We start from the raw sequence: 16138 nt of genomic DNA on the forward strand, positions 1-16138 counted from the left end.
AACCAATCCAAACCAATCCAACCAACCAAACCAACCAAACCAACCAAACCAACCAAACCAATCCAAACCAATCCAAACCAAACCAACCAAACCAACCAAACCAACCAAACCAATCCAAACCAACCAAACCAATCCAAACCAATCCAAACCAACCAAACCAACCAAACCAATCCAAACCAACCAAACCAACCAAACCAACCAAACCAATCCAAACCAACCAAACCAACCAAACCAACCAAACCAACCAAACCAACCAAACCAACCAAACCAATCCAAACCAACCAAACCAATCCAAACCAATCCAAACCAACCAAACCAATCCAAACCAATCCAAACCAACCAAACCAACCAAACCAACCAAACCAATCCAAACCAATCCAACCAACCAAACCAACCAAACCAATCCACAACCAATCCAAACCAACCAAACCAACCAACCAATCCAAACCAATCCAAACCAATCCAAACCAACCAACCAACCAACCAACCAATCCAAACCAATCCAAACCAACCAAACCAACCAAACCAATCCAAACCAACCAAACCAATCCCAACCAATCCAAACCAATCCAAACCAATCCAAACCAAACCAATCCAAACCAACCAAACCAACCAACCAAACCAATCCAAACCAAACCAACCAAACCAATCCAAACCAATCCAAACCAAACCAACCAAACCAATCCAAACCAACCAAACCAACCAACCAAACCAACCAAACCAACCAAACCAACCAAACCAACCAAACCAATCCAAACCAATCCAAACCAACCAAACCAACCAACCAATCCAAACCAACCAAACCAACCAAACCAACCAACCAACCAACCAACCAACCAATCCAAACCAACCAAACCAACCAAACCAATCCAAACCAACCAAACCAATCCAAACCAATCCAAACCAACCAACCAACCAACCAAACCAATCCAAACCAATCCAACCAACCACAACCAACCAACCAACCAAATCCACCAAACCAATCCAAACCAATCCAAACCAATCCAAACCAATCCAAACCAATCCAAACCAATCCAAACCAATCCAAACCAAACCAATCCAAACCAATCCAAACCAACCAAACCAACCAAACCAATCCAAACCAATCCAAACCAACCAAACCAATCCAAACCAACCAAACCAATCCAAACCAATCCAACCAACCAAACCAATCCAAACCAACCAAACCAACCAAACCAACCAAACCAATCCAAACCAATCCAAACCAATCCAAACCAACCAAACCAACCAAACCAACCAAACCAACCAAACCAATCCAACCAATCCAAACCAATCCAAACCAATCCAAACCAACCAACCAAACCAAACCAATCCAAACCAATCCAACCAACCAAACCAACCAAACCAATCCAAACCAATCCAAACCAATCCAAACCAACCAACCAATCCAACCAATCCAACCAATCCAAACCAACCAAACCAACCAACCAATCCAAACCAACCAAACCAATCCAACCAACCAACCAATCCAAACAACCAAACCAACCAAATCCAACCAAACCAATCCAAACCAATCCAAACCAACCAAACCAATCCAAACCAATCCAAACCAACCAATCCAAACCAATCCAAACCAACCAAACCAATCCAAACCAACCAAACCAACCACACCAACCAAACCAACCAAACCAATCCAAACCAACCAAACCAACCAAACCAACCAACCAACCAAACCAACCAACCAACCAACCAAACCAAACCAACCAAACCAACCAAACCAACCAAACCAACACAACCAACCAAACCAACCAACCAATCCAAACCAATCCAAACCAACCAAACCAACCAAACCAACCAAACCAACCAAACCAACCAAACCAACCAAACCAACCAAACCAACCAAACCAATCCAAACCAACCAAACCAACCAAACCAACCAACCAATCCAAACCAATCCAAACCAATCCAAACCAATCCAAACCAACCAAACCAATCCAAACCAATCCAACCAACCAAACCAACCAACCAACCAAACCAAACCAACCAAACCAATCCAAACAACCAATCCAACCAAACCAATCCAAACCAATCCAAACCAATCCAACCAATCCAAACCAATCCAAACCAATCCAAACCAATCCAACCAATCCAAACCAATCCAAACCAACCAAACCAACCAAACCAATCCAACCAAACCAATCCAAACCAACCAAACCAATCCAAACCAATCCAAACCAACCAAACCAACCAAACCAACCAAACCAATCCAAACCAATCCAAACCAATCCAAACCAACCAAACCAATCCAAACCAACCAAACCAATCCAAACCAAACCAAACCAAACCAACCAACCAACCAAACCAACCAAACCAATCCAAACCAACCAAACCAACCAAACCAACCAAACCAATCCAAACCAACCAAACCAATCCAAACCAATCAAACCAATCCAAACCAACCAAACCAACCAACCAACCAACCAACCAAACCAACCAAACCAATCCAACCAATCCAAACCAATCCAAACCAATCCAACCAACCAAACAATAACCAAACCAACCAAACCAACCACCAATCCAAACAACCAAACCAATCCAAACCAATCCAAACCAACCAAACCAATCCAAACCAACCAAACCAACCAAACCAATCCAAACCAACCAAACCAACCAAACCAATCCAAACCAACCAAACCAACCAAACCAACCCAAACCAACCAACCAACCAAACCTCCAAACCAACCAAACCAACCAAACCAATCCAAACCAACCAAACCAACCAAACCAACCAAACCAACCAAACCAACCAAACCAACCAAACCAATCCAAACCAATCCAACCAACCAAACCAACCAAACCAATCCAAACCAACCAAACCAATCCAAACCAACCAAACCAACCAACCAACCAATCCAACCAACCAACCAATCCAAACCAATCCAACCAATCCAAACCAACCAAACCAACCAAACCAACCAAACCAATCCAAACCAACCAATCCAAACCAACCAACCAACCAAACCAACCAAACCAACCAACCAATCCAAACCAATCCAACCAATCCAACCAATCCAACCAACCAAACCAACCAACCAATCCAAACCAATCCAAACCAATCCAAACCAATCCAAACCAATCCAAACCAATCCAAACCAATCCAAACCAATCCAAACCAACCAAACCAACCCCAACCAATCCAAACCAAACCAATCCAAACCAATCCAATCCAAACCAATCCAAACCAATCCAAACCAACCAAACCAATCCAAACCAATCCAAACCAACCAAACCAACCAACCAATCCAAACCAATCCAAACCAATCCAAACCAATCCAAACCAATCCAAACCAACCAAACCAACCAAACCAACCAAACCAATCCAAACCAATCCAAACCAACCAAACCAACCAAACCAACCAAACCAAACCAACCAAACCAACCAAACCAACCAAACCAATCCAAACCAACCAAACCAACCAAACCAATCCAAACCAATCCAACCAACCAAACCAACCAAACCAATCCAACCAATCCAAACCAACCAAACCAACCAAACCAATCCAAACCAATCCAACCAATCCAAACCAACCAAACCAACCAACCACCAACCAACCAACCAAACCAACCAAACCAATCCAACCAATCCAAACCAATCCAAACCAATCCAAACCAATCCAAACCAATCCAAACCAATCCAAACAATCCAAACCAAACCAAACCAAATCCAAACCAATCCAAACCAATCCAAACCAACCAAACCAACAAACCAATCCAAACCAATCCAAACCAATCCAAACCAACCAACCAAACCAATCCAAACCAACCAAACCAACCAAACCAATCCAAACCAACCAAACCAACCAAACCAACCAAACCAACCAAACCAACCAACCAACCAAACCAACCAAACCAATCCAAACCAACCAAACCAACCAAACCAACCAACCAACCAACCAAACCAATCCAAACCAACCACCAACCAAACCAACCAAACCAATCCAACCAACCAAACCAACCAAACCAAACCAACCAACCAATCCAAACCAACCAACCAATCCAACCAACCAACCAATCCAACCAACCAAACAACCAAACCAACCAAACCAATCCAAACCAACAAACCAACCAAACCAATCCAAACCAATCCAAACCAATCCAAACCAATCCAAACCAATCCAAACCAACCAAACCAATCCAAACCAATCCAAACCAATCCAAACCAACCAACCAATCCAAACCAATCCAAACCAATCCAAACCAATCCAAACCAATCCAAACCAACCAAACCAATCCAAACCAATCCAAACCAACCAAACCAACCAAACCAATCCAAACCAATCCAAACCAACCAAACCAACCAAACCAATCCAAACCAACCAAACCAACCAAACCAACCAAACCAATCCAAACCAATCCAAACCAACCAAACCAACCAAACCAACCAAACCAACCAACCAAACCAACCAAACCAATCCAAACCAATCCAACCAACCAACCAATCCAACCAACCAAACCAACCCAACCAACCAAACCAACCAAACCAACCAAACCAATCCAACCAACCAACCAATCCAACCAATCCAAACCAATCCAACCAATCCAACCAACCAACCAACCAAACCAACCAACCAATCCAAACCAATCCAACCAATCCAAACCAACCAAATCCAACCAACCAATCCAAACCAATCCAAACCAATCCAAACCAATCCAAACCAATCCAAACCAATCCAAACCAACCAAACCAACCAAACCAACCAAACCAATCCAAACCAATCCAAACCAACCAAACCAATCCAAACCAACCAAACCAATCCAAACCAACCCAAACCCAACCAACCAATCCAAACCAACCAACCAACCAACCAATCCAAACCAACCAAACCAATCCAAACCAACCAAACCAACCAAACCAATCCAAACCAACCAAACCAACCAAACCAATCCAAACCAACCAAACCAATCCAAACCAATCCAAACCAACCAAACCAATCCAAACCAACCAAACCAACCAAACCAACCAAACCAATCCAAACCAATCCAACCAACCAAACCAATCCAAACCAACCAAACAACCACAACCAACCAAACACAATCCAACCAACCAACCAACCAACCAACCAAACAATCCAACCAACCAACCAATCCAACCAATCCAACCAATCCAAACCAATCCAAACCAATCCAACCAACCAAACCAACCACCAACCAACCATCCAAACCAATCCAAACCAATCCAACCAAATCCAACCAAACCAATCCAAACCAACCAAACCAATCCAAACCAATCCAAACCAACCAAACCAATCCAAACCAATCCAACCAAATCCAAACAAACCAACCAAACCAACCAAACCAATCCAAACCAATCCAAACCAATCCAAACCAACCAAACCAACCAAACCAACCAAACCAATCCAACCAAACCAAACCAACCAAACCAATCCAAACCAACCAAACCAACCAAACCAACCAAACCAACCAAACCAACCAAACCAACCAAACCAATCCAAACCAATCCAAACCAACCAAACCAACCAAACCAACCAAACCAATCCAAACCAATCCAAACCAATCCAAACCAATCCAAACCAACCAAACCAACCAAACAACCAAACACAACCAAACAACCAAACCAACCAACCAACCAAACAATCCAAACCAATCCAAACCAATCCAACCAACCAAACCAATCCAACCAACCAAACCAATCCAACCAACCAACCAACCAATCCAATCCAAACCAAACCAACCAAACCAATCCAAACCAATCCAAACCAACCAAACCAATCCAAACCAATCCAAACCAACCAAACCAACCAACCAATCCAAACCAACCAAACCAATCCAAACCAATCCAAACCAACCAAACCAATCCAAACCAACCAAACCAACCAAACCAACCAAACCAACCAAACCAATCCAACCAACCAAACCAAACCAAACCAACCAAACCAATCCAAACCAAACCAATCCAAACCAAACCAAACCAACCAAACCAACCAAACCAACCAAACCAACCAAACCAATCCAACCAACCCAACCAACCAAACCAATCCAAACCAAACCAACCAACCAACATCCAAACCAATCCAAACCAATCCAAACCAACCCAACCAACCAACCAATCCAAACCAATCCAAACCAACCAAACCAACCAAACCAATCCAACCAACCAAACCAACCAAACCAACCAAACCAACCAAACCAATCCAACCAATCCAAACCAACCAAACAATCCAAACAACCAAACAACCAACCAATCCAAACCAATCCACCAATCCAAACCAATCCAAACCAACCAAACCAACCCAACCAAACCAACCAAACCAATCCAAACCAACCAAACCAACCAAACCAATCCAAACCAACCAAACCAACCAAACCAATCCAAACCAATCCAAACCAACCAACCAATCCAAACCAACCAAACCAACCAAACCAAACCCAAACCAATCCAAACCAACCAAACCAACCAACCAATCCAAACCAATCCAAACCAACCAAACCAAACCAACCAAACCAACCAAACCAATCCAAACCAACCAAACCAACCAACCAAACCAACCAAACCAATCCAAACCAATCCAAACCAACCAAACCAACCAAACCAACCAACCAACCAAACCAATCCAAACCAAACCAACCAAACCAATCCAAACCAATCCAACCAATCCAAACCAATCCAAACCAATCCAACCAATCCAACCAATCCAAACCAACCAACCAATCCAAACCAACCAAACCAACCAAACAATCCAACCAATCCAACCAATCCAAACCAACCAAATCCAACCAAACCAATCCAAACCAAATCCAATCCAAACCAATCCAAACCAATCCAAACCAATCCAAACCAACCAAACCAATCCAAACCAATCCAAACCAATCCAAACCAACCAAACCAACCAAACCAACCAACCAACCAAACCAACCAAACCAACCAAACCAACCAAACCAAACCAAACCAAACCAACCAAACCAACCACCAACCAATCCAAACCAAACCAAACCAATCCAAACCAATCCAAACCAAACCAAACCAACCAAACCAACCAACCAACCAAACCAATCCAACCAATCCAAACCAAACCAAACCAATCCAAACCAACCAAACCAACCAAACCAACCAACCAAACCAACCAAACCAACCAAACCAATCCAACCAACCAAACCAACCAACCAACCAAACCAACCCAACCAACCAAACCAACCAACCAATCCAAACCAATCCAACCAACCAACCAACCAACCAATCCAACCAATCCAAACCAATCCAACCAACCAACCAATCCAAACCAATCCAACCAATCCAAACCAACCAAACCAACCAAACCAAACCAACCAAACCAATCCAAACCAATCCAAACCAATCCAAACCAATCCAAACCAACCAAACCAACCAAACCAATCCAAACCAATCCAAACCAATCCAAACCAATCCAAACCAACCAAACCAACCAAACCAACCAACCAATCCAAACCAATCCAAACCAAACCAAACCAACCAAACCAATCCAAACCAACCAAACCAATCCAAACCAATCCAAACCAATCCAAACCAACCAAACCAATCCAAACCAACCAAACCAACCAAACCAACCAAACCAATCCAAACCAACCAACCAACCAAACCAACCAAACCAATCCAACCAACCAAACCAACAACCAAACCAACCAAACCAACCAAACCAATCCAAACCAACCAAACCAAACCAATCCAACCAATCCAAACCAATCCAACCAACCAAACCAATCCAAACCAAACCAAACCAACCAACCAACCAACCAACCAACCAAACCAATCCAACCAATCCAACCAACCAATCCAACCAACCAACCAACCAATCCAACCAACCAACCAACCAACCAAACCAACCAACCAATCCAACCAACAACCAACCAAACCAATCCAAACCAATCCAACCAAACCAATCCAAACCAATCCAAACCAATCCAAACCAATCCAAACCAATCCAAACCAATCCAAACCAACCAAACCAATCCAAACCAACCAATCCAAACAACCAAACCAACCAAACCAACCAAACCAAACCAAACCAATCCAAACCAATCCAAACCAACCAAACCAACCAAACCAATCCAAACCAACCAAACCAACCAAACCAACCAAACCAATCCAAACCAACCAAACCAATCCAAACCAACCAAACCAACCAAACCAACCAACCAATCCAAACCAAACCAAACCAATCCAAACCAATCCAAACCAACAAACCAACCAACCAACCAACAACCAACCAACCAAACCAATCCAAACCAACCAAACCACAACCAACCAAACCAAACCAAACCAATCCAAACCAACCAAACCAACCAACCAATCCAAACCAACCAAACCAACCAACCAATCCAAACCAACCAACCAACCAAACCAACCAACCAACCAAACCAATCCAAACCAATCCAAACCAACCAAACCAATCCAAACCAATCCAAACCAATCCAAACCAACCAAACAATCCAAACAATCCAAACAATCCAAACCAATCCAAACCAATCCACACCAACCAATCCAAACCAACCAAACCAATCCAAACCAATCCAAACCAATCCAAACCAACCAAACCAACCAAACCAATCCAAACCAATCCAAACCAATCCAACCAACCAAACCAACCAAACCAACCAAACCAACCAACCAACCAAACCAATCCAAACCAATCCAAACCAACCAAACCAACCAACCAACCAAACCAACCAAAAACCAACCAAACCAACCAACCAACCAAACCAACCAAACCAATCCAAACCAACCAAACCAACCAAACCAACCAAACCAAACCAACCAAACCAATCCAAACCAATCCAAACCAACCAAACCAACCCAACCAATCCAAACCAATCCAAACCAATCCAAACCAACCAACCAACCAAACCAATCCAACCAATCCAAACCAATCCAAACCAATCCAAACCAATCCAAACCAATCCAAACCAATCCAAACCAATCCAAACCAATCCAAATCCAACAATCCAATCCAACCAATCCAAATCCAATCCAACCAATCCAACCAACAAACCAATCCAAACAATCCAAATCCAATCCAACAACTAACCAATCCAAATCCAATCCAATCCAAATATTTTTGTTAAATAAATAAATCCCATTTTAACGAGCTCATAGTATTACAAAACTTTAAGATCCAAAGCATTTTCTCAGATAAGTGATAGTTCAAAGGTACCTTATTGTTTTTTTTTTAACCTTTATTTAAGTGATTTTCTTAATATCTAAAGAGTTCATCATGATACCTTTTTTGTTGGTGTTTGGCATTCGCTTCTGTTCTGTTTTATTTTATTTTTCGATTTTCACAATTTAAAGAACAGATTTCCGAACTTTTATATCAAGCAAAACAAGTCTTCAAAATTTTCAAAATTGAAGGCATACTGTTTTAATAGAAAGTCCATTCGTCATGTCACTGTTTAATAGATGATCAGGATAAAAGTTTCCTCAATAAATAAGCTTTAACCTTGTGTACACAAAATCAACCATCATACTGATAAAAAATCTCACTTACAGCGACTTGTTTGTTCTTCCACAGTTCCAGCGGGCCAGTTGACGAGGAAGAAATTCTATCAGCCTATCGACCTCCCCAACGCCCCAGCCGGGAGTGCGCCGGCTGCCGGAGGAAATCGAAGCCGAAATCAAACAAATGGAGGAGAACCTCGACAAGCTGGCATTGATCACGTTACAGCTGCCGGAGAATGTGTTTTGGTTCGAGCCACCAATCGTGTGCCGCTGGGAGCGCAGAGAAGAGACTTTAGAATCCGAGCCCAGTTTTTCCAAGTACTTAGACAAACATAAACATATGGTGCATGCAGCAAAGGAACGCAAAACCAAATCGATGCGCGACCGTAAGACAAAGTATATCGAAGATTTCAACATCCTCGACATCCCGTCACACGTCCACCTCAGCTCCATCGTTGCTGATTTCGTGATTCCCAAGCTTCCGGAAAACTATGCAGTCAAAATAGTACCACAGGAGGACAAGAAGAAGTCTCACTTTATGGCTAGTGGCAAAAAGTCCCGTGAGAAAAAAAGGAAAATCACCAAAACTCCTTCGAGTGCGGCACTGACTAACATCGTTTACGAGACGAAAATACCGTCCTATCTTTTCCCACCGGGCTGTGGTAGCAAAATACTGAAAATATGGAACAGACGAAATAAATTAAGCTACCCTTCCATTCCGGAGGAGAGCGACGACCAGGCGGACTACGATGACTCCGACAACGATGCGGCCTCTGCTGGGAACGGAAAATCTAGGAAAAAGCAATACATGTTCTCTAAATTTATGAAAGATTTAGACGAGTTAATTGATGCGAAAACCCCAAAATTTGAATTTAAAATTGAAGAAATAGTTACGACCGTATCCAAAGCCGAGCAGGGCAGACAAAGCGTGATGATTGTTCGTTCCGAGGAACGGACCCGGGATCGTGATCGGAAGGCAAAGGTCCAGAAGAGCAAGTTCGACTCGGACGATGAGGAGGTGGACTACGGGGACATCCAGGAGGTCGGAAACTATGTTATGGTGGACCGGGAGAAGGAGTACGTTGGCAAGTGGAGCACCAGGGACATCCATGATGTGAAATTCAACGAGGATAAATTAACAATTCAGTTTCGGATCGGGCGGCTGGGGGCGATAGCGTTCGCCGCAAACCGATACAGCAATCTGCCATATCAGTCGTGGGAACTGAAGCCGGACCTCAAGAAGTATGGCATTTAATTTGAATTGGAAAGTGGTGTGGTGGGGGCATGAGCGAGCATGAGTTTATGTAGGACAGTTTCTATTGATTTATATTAGCGGCATGAGCAGTTTGGTTCAAGTAGAAGCGATGTAGTGCAAGCGTCCATTGTTGGTAGTAGCAACAGAGAATGTTAATTAGTTTAATGATCGGATATAAAGAATGTATTGTAGCACTTTACATCACTCAAAGTAGCCATATTTGCCTAACTTTTTTTGTTCATTCGTTAAAGATTTATTTGGTGTTTCGCTTGTCCAAAAATCACAAAAATACAAACGTAACTTAACACGCTTCGGGACATTTAAATTTTACTTTTTAAATATGTTTTTTCCATTCTCACACACATTGCTGCTATGTTTAAACACTTTCTTTTTTGTTTCTTTATGAGGTTTTCCTTACACTTCCACGTTCTGATAGCTCTGATATGGTGTACAAACCGATGGGTTCAAAATTTCAAAAGTTCAAAAGTTCAAAAAAATCTCTTTAAGTTTTCGAATTTTGGATATAAGCATGTGCGATATAAAAAACATTTTTGTTCGTCCCAGTTGCTGCTGGCACGGGCGCGCCATTGCAATTTTTTTAACCGCTCCGATAAAATGTTTCACTGAGTATGAATAATATATTTTGTTTCTCAGAAGCTGCTGTAAAAATTTGACTTAGATCCAAATGAGTGATGAACAAGATTGAAGATTGTATAGGAAAAGGCGTCTCATTCACTCTTCTAACTGTTACCTCAGACTTCTAGGAAAAATTCGGTAGAATATTGACCGCCACATGTTTCACCATGAATGAAATAAAGTCTGTTCCTTCCATTAGAAGAAATGCGCCATAGATCTATTACACATTCAAAAGCGATAGAAATAAAAAAAAACTGTGGTTTTTTATTTGCTGTTATTCAAAAAGCCAAAGGCCAATCTTCCATTAACGCTTTTGCATGTGAAATGGCTAGATGTCACAATGTGGAAAAATCCTACTTTTCTTTTTCATGGAATTAGGGTAAGACGGTATAATATGCCCCTCCTAAGGCAACTCCTTGATAACTTTTTACTTTTCAACGCAATTTAAACAAACTTCGTGTTATTTGGTAGTCCGGGTAGTCGCAAATCACATAACATAAGTGGATCTTCGAACAAAATCCAATCCAAAAGTTGACCCCTTTTGATGAGCCAAAACTGTTATAATTGGGAACGGGAACATCGTTCTGTCATTTTCAAGTGTAAACAAATACCATATGATCAGAAAATTATAACACTTTTTTCCAAGACTACAAAGAGCAAGATCTGTAGCCTAAGTATAATGATATTTATTTTTCTATCATAAATTTTTTACATTGTTTTTAAAAATGACGGATTGCATCCAAAAGAAGGTCTCTCTTATGCTTTTACTAACTAATTTATATTTGATGAAATCTAATTTGATTTATTTGTAGGGTAAACTTCTATTTTCAGGCGATTTTTGATGAAATGTTCGTCTTTTATCCATTTTAACTTATTTATCATACGGAAATAAAATTCCTCTAAAATTGATATAATATTTTCGGTCAGCATGGTAAAAATCTAGATTTTATTCAACATGTGTAGAAAAGTATATTCCTTAGAACTGTTCTACATTGGGAACGAATCTTTATATACGCAGTCTTCGGTTTTTTCGAAAGGATGACGAGGGATACACCAATGTTTGTCTACGATGCGCAACAATCACAAAATAGATAGATTAGAAGCAACATTATAAATTATCAATCGCAAACTCGCTTATCACAATGCAGGAGAGCATCGCAACTGTGAGGTGTTTCCAATTTGGATATCATATTAAATGAAAATGTGATGATTCAACATTGAAATCAAGATAATCTTTATCATGCAATCAAGCACCTAATCTGAATAGGTTATTACGATGTACGATATTAATGTTATCTCTTTTCATGGCATTCTTTCCATTATTAGAACATTGCTTTTGGGTTGATAGTATTTCGAATACTCTTTACCAAAAGTAGAGCAATTTCAAAAACATGTAAAAAGGAAACAGAAAACACCAAAACTGTGCATTGAACATTTAACTGAGGGTAAATTCAGGTGAGGCATCACCTTTTTAAAAATCGATATTTCTTCAAAATAAACCGATAAATGAAACTCTACTTGCTGTTATTGATAGCTTAAGGAAACATAGTATAGAAGACTTTTGAAAGACAAAAAGTTGGTTACATACATGTTAGAAAAAAAGTCAAATTCGGGTGCGATGCCACACCACTGGGAGAGACGCCACATATGGGAAATGTTTGAGAAATGCGGTTAATAAATATGTTCATAGCAATGAAGGAGCATTTGATATGCTTTTCGAATAAAAACATAATATTTCAACCAAGCACCAAACAAATTCATCGTTTACTGGTTAGGAGCCCGTGCGCGGCGTACGAATGGATTTTGTTCGAGTTTGGCGAATCAATATAAACATAATATTAAATCAGTTACATACCTTAAACTCCTTTCTTTTTTACTTTAATATTGTTTACCCCAATCTCCAAATTATTATAAAAAAAACAAATTTAGCTCCTAAACACCCAACGTCACTATAGGGAAAATCTTTTGTATAATTCCAACGCGAATCGTATTCAGATATACAATATAAGTCGCATGACCCCTTGTTGGATCAAATACTGTTATACTATCTTCTGACGTTTCGATGTTCCGTATAACAAATAAAAAGTGTTATAAGGGTACAACTTTTGCTACCCGAGTTACACATATGTTAGAGCAAGATTACCGGTGGTGAGTTTAAGCCGTTTGGCAGCGCAGTATCATTACTTGACACTTTACCGGTCGCTACTAAACGCGCTGCTATAACAGTAGCGCGACTGACAGGTGACCAAATTTAGTAGCGCAATAAGAGCGCTGCTAACTGCTGAACTGTCAACTGTCAAACGTCACCGGTACGGAATACAGCAACCAAATTGAGAGCCGAAAATAGTGACCGATACGGAAACGAGTGACGAAACTAAAATGAGAGCGCTGCGCGGGTGATTAAAATGCTCGCGACCGATAATGATGCTCTTCATTGCCCGTGAGTAGTCATATGAAAATATAATAGATAACACGTAATAAAGCTTTTTTGAAAAATCGTGAAAAAATGGATTTCAAAAAGTGCCTGGGCAAAACGCACCTTAGCCAAAGACGTTTCATAGCCCTTCATTAGTATTTTATCAATCCCATAGTAAAAAGGTTACAAATCCTTATGGCTCAAGACTCCATCACAATGTTTTGAAAATTAATGACTGAATCACTTGTTTGTAATAGTGATGCAGTTGGTACGAAAAAGTGCAGCAGCGATAAATAAAATGTTGTTTACAACTGGGGTGGGTGGAAATTGGGTGGTAAAAATATGCCAGCTGATGCATAATGTTCCCAGACTTGACGAATTGTTTATTTTATATCATAAGACATGTTGTACCAAATATATGGGTATTTATCGGTTTAAAAAATTTTATACGCCACTTGGAATGTAATAGAAGCTTACATAACATGTTTAAATATTTATTTTTGGTTTTATTGTTCAATCCGACAAACAGCAATGATTTTTTCCAATAAATAAATCTGGCAACGGTGAAGAGATGATTATTTTCTTGTGTATGCACATCTTTGTTTGCGTGTTGGCTGGCGTATACGTTGTATTGTTTGGATTGAATGAAGTTGCATCGCGTAGATTTTGTACTCACCATTTCACTTATTGCGCTAGTGAATTTGAGTCTTCCGCATTTTATTGCATTCACAATACGGTCGTCAAATTTGTCTTTCACTTCGATTTTTGGAAAGCAGTTTTCGACAGTTTTTGGGCGTGAAGTGAATTTTGGTAGTCAAGATTGAAGAAAAATGTGAAAGTCAGTTAGTGAATATGTTTTAGGAGTAATAAAATAAAGTAAACAATAGGAAAAGATCAATTGAAAAATCAAGTGAGTGTGTATGTGTTTGATCCGAACGTTCGAACGTTAGTATGCGTTCGATGAACATAAGAATATCGGCCAAGGAAAAACGCAGTTTTCAGCGTTTTTCCAGCATTTTCTCAGTAATTGCTAGTTTTTAAAAGTGAAAAATTAATATGGAAATGCAATGGATATATGTATTATGATGGAGGGTAAGTCCGTAAATTGCCCCAAAATATTGATTTAGTTCAAAACTTTATTAGTATTAGTGTGGATTCGAATAAAATCATCGTCATCATCGGATTGATTACGGTTTATAGAGCCTTATGTGCTTGACATTAAAAAACCAACATAAGTTCATTTAATCAGGTTTGAATTACATTTCAATAGTTTCCATATAATTTGGAAGCAACGGCTGCAATCTCGCCGCGTTTGTGTGCAGTTCGTAAGGGCATATCGTCCTGCCTACTCTGCTGGGGCGTTTTGATCAGTGAAACATATTTTTGAAAAACGTTACACTTTTGAAGATGGAAGTAGGTAATTTTATATCATATTAACCACTGAGAAAAGTTATTTTGTTGCCAAACTGAATGTTCGTGTGCAAGTTTTGCGGACAGTATGCTAGCGTCGCTCCAGAATGTTGAGCAAACAAACATTTAAAGTTACATCAAAACTGTAACTTTTTGTATTTTGCAAATATTTTCATTATGTAATACAAAAATACTTCCACATTCACATGGTATGATGGTTTTATAAATATTTATAGGTACAAACTGATTTTGAACCTTAGTTAGTTATAGTTTTCTAGAAATCAAAGGGGGCGTTTTGGCCAAGTGGGCGCATTATACCGTCTTACCCTATATTTGTGTTGAAATGGCTCGCAGTTTTCGGGATCCTCTTCGTAAGAATGTAAATATTAGTGTTGTTCAATGAGCAGCTCGAAGTAGCTCGAAGTTGTTCCCTCCCTGCTCGTTCTTTTTTTTTTGTCAACAAATGGGCATCAGAGGGATGGGAGTAACTTCGAGCTGCTCATTAGACAGCATTATTGTAAATGTCACTAAAGAACAACATTCAACGACTGTATCGCACCTGACAATTAAAATGGTGAAAAAGACAATTTTCTTCATACTCTGAAGAATTTCTCCTTGTCGAATTGTAGTCTAGTCTAGTCAGAATTCTGAGAAGTGATAGATTCGACTACATCTATTTCTTGTCTTATCAATATTTATGTTTAAAGCACATCATAAATGTAGTTTAAACATAAAAGCGGCCAGGCCTACTGTGCAGCGTTGTTAAAAATTATTATGAATACACGGCGTGTGTATAGGAAACCTTTATGACAAAAAAACGAGCATCGCCAAAACCTTCACTACGTGAAAATAGAGCATTTGCTTCCATTTCGTGACTATTTGAAAAGAAATCTACCGAGGAGTCCCGAACATTTTTTTTCTCTCTGAAACGGAAATTTTTAGTATAGGAAAATCATCGATTATTTCTTCT

General features: G+C 40.1%; 1 protein-coding gene across 1 annotated transcript in view; it reads left to right on the forward strand.

The window, feature by feature from the left end:
- LOC134227216 (dynein axonemal intermediate chain 7-like) overlaps positions 1-16138 on the forward strand; it is an 81693-nt gene that overhangs the window by 29051 nt on the left and 36504 nt on the right. Inside the window, 2 exon segments of the mRNA XM_062708562.1 lie at positions 9525-9564; positions 9566-10693. Of these exon segments, the coding sequence (XP_062564546.1) occupies positions 9525-9564; positions 9566-10693 (1168 nt within the window).

The sequence above is a fragment of the Armigeres subalbatus genome, chromosome 3 (assembly GCF_024139115.2).
Source record: "Armigeres subalbatus isolate Guangzhou_Male chromosome 3, GZ_Asu_2, whole genome shotgun sequence".
Classification (NCBI taxonomy): domain Eukaryota; kingdom Metazoa; phylum Arthropoda; class Insecta; order Diptera; family Culicidae; genus Armigeres; species Armigeres subalbatus.